The 9,600-nt window shown below is 46.5% G+C and overlaps 1 protein-coding gene and 1 pseudogene across 1 annotated transcript; both read left to right on the top strand.

Moving 5' to 3' along the window:
• Positions 1 to 261: 261 nt before the first annotated feature.
• LOC149863932 (olfactory receptor 13H1-like) lies at positions 262 to 1,194 on the top strand. The gene has a single exon (XM_090049736.1). It carries the CDS (start codon positions 262 to 264, stop codon positions 1,192 to 1,194), a length of 933 nt encoding a protein of 310 aa, XP_089905862.1.
• A 6,233-nt stretch (positions 1,195 to 7,427) lies between these two features.
• LOC149863933 (olfactory receptor 13H1-like) lies at positions 7,428 to 8,568 on the top strand (annotated as a pseudogene).
• The last annotated feature ends 1,032 nt before the right edge of the window (positions 8,569 to 9,600 follow it).

Raw genomic sequence — 9,600 nt, forward strand, 5'->3', positions numbered from 1 at the left:
TGTCTCCCACAGGCTGCTTTTCTCACTGAAATGGCACCTAATAGAAAAAGCTGCACAAACACTCATTTTGAAGTAGACAGCAACTGTAAGTTTTATTCATCTCAAAAAGCAGATCACCTGTGCTACCTCGTCTTGAGTACCAGCAATCCACTAACTTTTAATGGATATCCAGACCTCTATTCTGTTTTAGAGCATCCTTTTAACTAACATGCCTGCTTACTGTGTCATTTCTGTCCCAGCAGGTTTTCCTCCTGGAAGGCTATGACAGAGGGAAATGAGACATTGGTGACAGAGTTCATCCTGGTTGGACTTTCCCATTACCCCCAGGCACAGACTGCCTTCTTTTGGGTTGTGCTGATTGTCTACATAGTGACCCTGGTGGGGAACATCCTCATCATGCTGTTGATAGATGTTGACCGCCAGCTCCACACCCCCATGTACTTCTTCCTCACCAACCTTTCCTTCCTTGACATCTGCTACTCCACCAGCTCTGTCCCCCAGATACTGGCAAACTGCTTTAGAGAGAGACCCACCATCTCCTACAGCAGGTGCTTGGCACAAAGTTACATTTCCCTCTGTTTAGGCATAACAGAGTGCCTGCTTCTGGCTGTCATGGCCTACGATCGCTTTGTGGCCATCTGCAACCCACTGCATTACACTATCATCATGAGAGGTAAGGTCTGCATCCAGCTGGCAGTAGCATCATGGGCCAGTTCCTTCTTCTTGACACTGGCCCAGGTAGTGATACGGCCAAAGAGATTGTGTGGACACAATGTCATCAATCATTTCACATGTGAACTGCAAACACTGCTCAAACTGGCCTGTTCTGATACCCGCATCAATGAGATGATCATGCTTGTTACCAGCCTCCTGGTTCTTGTTGTACCCTTTGTCTTCATTTTAGCAACTTACGTGCGCATCAGCCTGGCTGTGCTGAGCATCCACTCATCCCAGGGCAGGTCTAAAGCCTTCTCCACCTGTGGCTCCCACCTGACTGTGGTCACTATATTCTATGGCACTGCCATGTTCATGTACTTGCAGCCTCAGTCTAAATCTACCTCAGACCAAGACAAGCTTATTGCTGTGTTTTATGGTGTGGTCACTCCCATGCTAAACCCCTTGATCTACAGCCTGAGGAACAAGGATGTGCAGGGGCCTGTGAGGAGAACCATCACAAGGACAGTGTTGATGTAGATTTGTTTAATTCCATCTAAAAGTCATGGTTCAAGACCAGCTGCACCTTACAGCCTTCTCTCCTGTGTCTGAGTATGCCCTTTCAAGCAATAATTGCTGCCCTTCCTGGGGTAGATTCTTACTCTGCTAATTCCCCTACCACTGTATTGCTATCTGTTTGGCATTATAATGAGTGCAGTTAATCAAGTAAACACAGAACACCAGGGGTGTGGAAGGATATCTGTTTTGGGTATTCAAGGCAGTTTAAAAGGTGGACAATGTAGAATCAGGGACTGGACATGGATTCCAGGCAATCATTTAAACAGAGAGAAATTGGAAGATTTCCATCAGGGAGCTTTCTGGAGAAACGAATGTTAGAGGCCCCCTTGTGCATACCGTAGGAGACTTACAGAAACAACAAAATGTGTGGCACCCCCTCCAAGCCTCATTTTGAACTGGTTGCTTGTCTGTGCTCTGTGCTTCCCACTGACAGAATGGTAGTTGCTGAGATCCTGGCAAAATTGGCTCTTTGATCCTGTTCAAACTGTTCATGATTTTTTGACCACGCTAATTGATTCAAGATTTCACTATTGACCCAAGATTTCAGGAGCTGCTCTACTTTTTAACAAACAGACAAGCATGGCAGTGCTCATGATAGCACTGGCACTATGGCTGACATGAGTACATAGGAGAGATCTGTGTTTTGCATTTGCAAGACAAAAGTTCTGTAAGACAGTTGTGTGGTTGCAATTAGCCTTAATCTGGGATTTCCATTAGGGACTTCCAAATATTTAATGAAATATGGCTTCCATTTGTGTCTCAGAAGAGTTGGGTAACACAGTGTCATCTGTCAGAAAATAAAATATTAGACTCCAGGGTCTGGATCATAATGGGGCTGGCTGCAGCTTGATTCCTTGCAGTTCTATCTAGAGGTAGACATGGGTGGGACTCAGAAAGAGATTACCCTGTGTGTGACCCCAAGACTCTGCCAGGGTGCTTGTGTCTCACAAGGACAGGTCTCCTCATACTCCTTAGCAGGCGATGTAAAAAGCTGCACAAAATCACAACTTGAAGTGGGAAGGGTGGGATATATGAATGTAATGAATCTGTATGTGTGAATCTAAAGTTACTTTCTGTTGAATCTTTGGGCTACAGAATATTTTCTGTAGCTCAATTGCAGGACCCCCATCTAACCCAGGAGGTGCACAGCTCCACCAGGGAAGACACCTTGTTGGACCTGGTGCTGGCCATGGGTGACGACCTGGTGAGGGGACTCCGGGTGCTCCACCACCTGGGCGACAGCGATCATCGCCTGCTGGAATTCACCAGACAGTGCAAGGTGGCAAAGGCCTGCAGCAAGGCCTAGATTTCAGGAGTGCAGACTTCAATGAGCTAAGGAGAATAGTCGGGGAAGCACTGAGGTCCCAGAGGGGAGGGGAGCCAGGTGTCCAAGAAGAGTGGTTGCTCCTTAAGGGGACGATCCTCCAAGCCCAAAGGGAGGTAATCCCAACACAGATCAAAGGGGGCAGGAGGGCGCAAAATCCCCCGTGGCTCACCAAAAGCATTCAGGAGTGTCTTCTAGCTAAAAGGGAGGTGCACACCCAATGGAAGGGAGGAGCCATCACAAGGGAGGATTATACTGCGGTTGCTTGGGGATGCAGGGGGGCGCGATCAGGAAGGCCAAGGCAGAGATGGGACTGGGACTAGCTACCCAGTTCAAGAACATCAAGAAATCCTTTTTTAAATACATAGGGGGCAAAAAGAAGATACCGGGTAACATGGGGCCCCTGCAAGACACGCTAGGAAATTTGGTCGTTACATCAGATGACGAAGCTAACCTATTTAGCGACTTCTTTGCCTCCATTTTCCTGAGCAGGGACTGGATCAGCCTCCCCCACTGGACCCCCCTCAGGCCCCAGGGGAGGCGCACCTAGGCCAAGGGTCAGTGAGAACCTAGTTAGGGAACTTCTGGAGGGACTGGATGTATTTAAATCGGCTGGTCCGGACAATCTCCACCCCAGAGTGCTGAGGGAATTAGCTGAGGTCATTACGGGACCCCTGGCATGGCTTTATGAGCACTCATGGTGCTCTGGTGTGGTGCCAGAGGACTGGAAGAGGGCCAATGTGGTTCCCATCTTCAAAAAGGGGAAGAAGGAGGACCCAGGAAACTATAGGCCAGTTACTCTTACCTCGATCCTAGGGAAGCTTTTTGAAAGAATTATTCTGGCACATGTCCATGAGGGGCCAGCAGGGGAGGTTATGCTTAGGGACAACCAACACGGGTTCATCAGAGGCAGGTCCTGTCAGACCAACCTGGTCACCAAATCCTTAGATGCAGGGGTAGCAGTCGACATCGTTTTTCTGGACTTTCGGAAGGCCTTCGACACTGTTTCTCACCCTGTTCTCATTAAGAAATTGGGAGAGTGTGGTGTCGACACCCACACAGTCAAATAGGTCACCAACTGGCTGGAGGGCCGCACCCAGAGAGTGGTGGTGGACGGGTCATTTTTGACCTGGAGGGATGTGGGCAGTGGGGTCGCCCAGGGCTTGGTCTTTGGGCCTGCACTGTTCAACATCTTCATCAGTGATTTGGACGAGGGGGTAAAAAGCACCCTGTTCAAATTTTCTGATGACACTGAGATGTGGGGGGATATGGGCACGTTAGACAGAAGAAGTAGACTGCAATCGGACCTAGACAGGTTACAGGGGTGGGTGGATGAAAATAGGATGGGATTCAACACTGACAAGTGCAAAGTGATGCACCTGGGGAGGAAGAACCAGCACCATACCTACAGGCTGGGGAACTCCCTTCTTGTCAGTGCAGAGGCAGAAAAGGATCTTGGAGTCATCATTGATGCCAAGATGAACATGGGCCAACAGTGTGGGGATGCAGTCAGGAACGCCAACCGCACCTTCTCATGCATCCACCGATGCATCTCATGCAGGTCCAGGGAGGTGATCCTCCCCCTCTATGTGGCACTGGTCAGGCCGCAGCTGGAGTACTGCGTCCCGTTCTGGGCGCCGCACTTCAAGAGGGATGTGGACAACATGGAGAGGCTCCAGAGGAGGGCCATTCACATGATCAGGGGGCAGCAAGGCAGGCCCTATGACGTCAGGCTATGGGACCTGAACCTGTTCAGCCTCCATAAGAGAAGGCTGAGGGGGGATCTAGTGGCCTGTTACAAACTAGTCAGAGGGGACCAGCAGGCACTGGGGGAGTCCCTGTTTCCCCGAGCACTCCCAGGAGTGACCAGGAATAACGGTCACAAGCTGGCAGAGGGTAAATTCAGATTAGACATCAGGAGGCGCTACTTCACTGTCAGGGCGGCTAGGATCTGGAACCAACTTGCAAGGGAAGTAGTGCTGGCTCCTACCCTGGTGGTCTTTAAGTCAAGGCTTGACAGTCACTTGCTGGGGTCATTTGACCCCAGTACTCTTTCCTGCCATGGCGGGGGGTCGGACTTGATGATCTGCTCAGGTCCCTTCCGACCTTACTAACTATGAAAATATGACTCTGTTAATGCCAATGCATGTATAATTTTACTTTAAGTTTACAATAAATTCTGTGCCTGTTAGTCTGGCCATACTCTTTCCTACGCTCATGGCTGGAGCCATTTATTTATGAATCTCCTTAGACAAATAGACAGATAATAGATAGAATAAGCTTTATTTATCTCACAAAGTGCATGATCTATGCTACCATGGCAGGAGACAATGATATGGGTGACAGAAATTATCCTGGCAGGACTCTCCTATCACCCCAGGCACAGACTGCCTTCTTTCTGGCTGTTGTTGATTGTCTTCATGGAACCCTGATGAGGAACAGTCTCATTGTAGTGTTGATCATGGCTGACACCCAACTCTGCACCTTCATGTACTCCTTCCTCAGCAACTTCTCTTTCTTCAATACCTGCTACTCCTTCACCTCTGCTCCCCCCAGATCCTGGCAAACTACTTTTCAGAGAGACTCACCATCTCCACCAACAGGCACTTGGTCCAACAGTGTATTTCCATTTACCTGCGCATGACTGAGCACCTCTTCATAGTTTCGTAGTTGGTAGGGTTGGAAAGGACCTAAGCAGATCATCAAGTCCAACCCCCTGCCATGGGCAGGAAAGGATGCTTGGGTCAAACGACCCTGGCTAGGTGGTTGTCTGGCCTCTTTTGAAGACCCCCAGGGTAGAAGCAAGCACCACTTCCCTTGCAAGTTGGTTCCAGCTCCTAGCCACCCTGAATGTGAAGCAGTGCCTCCTGACATCTAGCCTGAATCTACTCTCAGTTAACTTACGGCCATTGTTCCTTGTTACTCCCGGTAATGCTCGGCTGTTATTGCCTAGCATTGCTCTGTGTCCACCTGCAACCCTCTGAGTTCTGATACCAGTGTCAATACCATATTCTCTCACAGCAAATCCCTCTGAGCAATTCCTTTGATTCAAACTGCAATGCTTTACCTGGCTTGACTATGTGTTGACAACTTGCAGGCTTTCCCTTCTGGACCTGTAAGTAGCAACATAAATAGTAACCCAAATAGTCCATCAGAATTAACATTGTTATGAAATATTTCTCCTTCCTATTCTCAATATCAGAATGAAATAGAAGCCAGGAAAAAGGGATTTGCATAAAATCTAAGCTTTCAGGCATCTCTGTCTCCCCTATAACTCAGTCAGGATGAAGCTGGCTCCCCAAGTTAGGCAGACGCCTCAACTCTGGTGATGGGGGTTCAGTTTGCTCAGAGCAGTCTCTACCTCTTCATCTCCCGTTACTCAAAACTCTCTTCCTGTCTTATGTACCCAGTGCCAAGTGAGACTGCTGAGCTCCACCTGCACAAGAAAAACTTCAAAGCAGCTTTGCTATTTAAATATTGGAAATTAAGGTACAGGGAGTTATTGTCTCCCTTCCTGGTTACCTGCTGTCCCCTCCTACTGGAATTTACCCCTGATCGCTTATAGGTTACAGAGGAAATAGCACAATAACAGTCAAACTGAAAAAACAGAGACTGCGTAAGTTATTTCCATTGTGTCTGGACCATACTCAGTGGAGGATGGCACACCTGTTCCACACAGGCTAAGCACCAAAATAGTGAGTCATGTACCTGTGTTTGCATGGCACTGAGCACATGCCAATAAATACAGGAAAAACAGTTGTACAGGATGAGGTCTCTTCCCTTTATGACACTTCTCAACTCCCACCTGCTCACTGTCAAGAATGTTTTCTTTTATCTTTAAAGACAGATTCCCCTCTGAACAGTGAGTCTTCTCTTGCTCTTAAAAAAATATTTCAAATATCTACAGCTGTGCGATTATTTTGAGTGTGTATCTCGTATGTTAGAAGGAAACTATATCTCTTACAATCCTTTTCCAGGTTATATGGAGAGTTTTTGTAGTGTGGTTATATGCATCATTAAAAATGAAGAAATACAAATTTGGGCTTCATTCAGAATTTAAGACTTTCATGGATAAATGATCTTCACTTAGTTCAAACTTCTCCTTCCCTATTTCTAGGGGCTCCCAAACTTGGTCACACATGCATGCACTCTGCTCAGTGCCAGTCCTCATAACCACAACAGAGAAATGACATGCTGAGGTAGGTTCTCAGAAGATCTGGGTAGAAATCAGAATTTATTTTCTGTTGGAAGCTCCAGTATTTCAACATTGACTTCTTTTATCCTGAATGAAGAGGAAAACTGAAACTTCTCCCCCCAAAAAGTTATAAAGGGCTTGGTTAGTGAAACATCAGTCCATTTCTTCAGTTTAGTTCTTCACTGATGTGCATCTACCTGAGCCACTGTGCATGGTTCCATGGGAGCTGAGTTTGTGTTCTTCCTGTGCCATTTCCTTTGACTGGGTAGGCTTTCTGGGCACACTACATCTTCCAAAAGGTACTACAGTCATCATACCCCCATGATGCCTGAGACAGTTCCTCCAAAGAGCAGGTCATAATGCATCATGGAAGGTATACAGGATAAAGTACTCTTCCTGTTATTTCCTTCCCCCACTCTTTTTTCGAAGCGCTTTTGAAAGGCTGCCTGACCATTTCTGTTAGCCAGAAAACTGACTCAGGTGTCTCCTGAGATTGGATTAAATACCTAAATGGAAATCATATCTCAGGAATAAAAAAAATTATATAAAAAGTTTAGAAAATAGTCAAGGAATAGTGAGGACTTAGAACATGGGATGTGGGTCTATTTAAATCCTGTTAATCCAAAAAACCTCAGAAATTTCAAAATGTGTCATGAAATGCTATTCTTGTTTGTCATGGGGGAGAATATGGTAGCAGAGTGCCATCTATTTGTAATGCAAATGTTCCATTCCAGTATCTGGACCAGAACGGGATGGCAGGGGTTACCTGAGGACTCTGGGCTCATGAGTTGGCTATCCACACACCTGTGATCCAACGTGCCAGAAGGGACTGCTTTGTGTTTCACCCCTAGGCCCATCCAAAGTGCTTGTGTTCTAGTTTTCTTCACATCAGTTAGGGGCTGATATAAAAGGCTGCAAAAAGCAACATTTGAAGAGGATGGCAATGACAAGTTCTACTTGCCTCACAAACCCCATGATCTGTTTTACCTTTTCTTCATTACCATCAATCATTTAAACTTTTACAGATATCCAAATATCTGTCATGTTTTAAAGCACTCTCTTAACTGAACTAACTACTGGGTGTGTTAATCCTCTTTCAGCAGGTGGCTATCCTGGAAGCCCATGAGAGGAAAACCAGACATGGTTGGACTTTCCCATTACCCTCAGGCACAGGCTACCTTCTTCTGAGCCCTGATGTTTGTCTACATGGTGACCCTGACAGGGAACCAGCTTCATTGTGCTGTTGATAATTGTTGACTCCCAGTTCCATACTCCCATCTACTTTTTCCTCAGCAAACGCTCCTTCCTTGACATTTGCTCCTCCACCAGCTCTGTCTCCAAGATACTGGTAAACTGCTTTGCAGCCCAACATCTCCTTCCACAAGTTCTTGGCCTAAAGTTATATTTCCCTATCTCTAGGCATGACCAAGTGCCTGCTGCTGGCTGTCATGGTCTACAACCACTTTGTAGCCACCTGCAGCCCTCTATACTATACCATCATCATGATCAGAAGGGTCTGCATCCAGTTGGCAGCAGCATCCCAGGACAGCACCTTGCTAGCCCAAGTAGTGATGCAGTCAACGCGCTTGTGAGGACACAATGTCATCAACCACTTTAGCTTTGAACTTCAAGAATTTCTTAAACTGGCCTGCTCTGATACCCACATCAACCTCCTGGTCCTTGTGGTACCTTTGTCTTTATCCTGACAACATACATGCACATCAGCCTGGCCGTGCTATATATTTGTTCCACCAAGGGCAGAAGCAAATTCTTCTCCACCTGTGGCTCCCACTTGACTGTGGCTGGTTTATCTTAAGGCACAGCCATGGTCATGTATTTACAATCTCAGCCCAAATCTATTTCAGACCTGGACAAGCTCATCTCTGTATTTAATGGTGCTCTCACCCCCATGCTGAACCGCCTGATCTACAGCCTAAGGAACAAGGATGTGCAGGGAGAACTGAAAAGAACAACCACAAAACCAGTGTCAGCATAAACATATTTGAAGCTATTTAAAAGTCACATTTCAGGATCAGCCACACCTCGCACCCTTCCCTCATGTGTCTGAGCAATGCATGGCTTTTCAAGTGACAGTTCCTTAATTTCTCCTGCCCTGAGACAGATTTTCATCCTTTTCTAAACTCCTTTACTCAGCCTTGCCAGTATGATACTATTCATTACACAATATTATGAGATTATCTTTTACATTTTCTTTAATGACTCCTTTCTAGACCTAGTCAATTGTACATAATCTAAATATTCTTTAATAGTTGTGTTTTTCATCATTACATTATCTTCCCATAAATTACATATCACAATCCCTGGTTTGTCAGGTACTTTTTCTTACAGTCAGTGAATCCTCAGTCTGTAACAGAGGACAGTTCCACTTCATTGTGGATGAATGGCCCCCCAGGGCAGAGATGTAGCACCCTGATGCCACCAAAATATCCCTTAAAAGGGGTTGGTAACTTAGCATGCTGATCCCTTCCTAAGGAGACATCCTAACATGCAGGACTGGGTGTGATTTCTAGATGGTCTCTGAAATGGTGAGAGACTGAGGATTGGGAGAGACTGGGACTGGGATTGGGAGAGACTATAAGGCATCCTCTCTCTTTAGCAACACAGAGGAGAGGATGCCAGGATCCTGGGTAAGTTCAATGTAGGAAGCTACGAAAAGCAACAAAGGGTGTGACACCCCATCCACATCTCATTTTAAATAGACCATTTATAGCCTGGACTGTCCATTGTCAGGATGGTAGGTGCTAAGATCTTGGGGAAACTGACTGTCTGTTCCTACCCAAACTGTCAGATTTTTTTCATCACAACGGTGAAGAGCTCCAAAAAAACC

The sequence above is a fragment of the Crocodylus siamensis genome, chromosome 5, assembly GCF_052110815.1.
Source record: "Crocodylus siamensis isolate JL-2025a chromosome 5, ASM5211081v1, whole genome shotgun sequence".
Taxonomy (NCBI): Eukaryota; Metazoa; Chordata; order Crocodylia; family Crocodylidae; genus Crocodylus; species Crocodylus siamensis.

Excerpts from the sequence above, each read along its gene's own strand:
- LOC149863932 (XM_090049736.1), top strand. The coding sequence starts at position 262 with ATGACAGAGGGAAATGAGACATTGGTGACAGAGTTCATCCTGGTTGGA.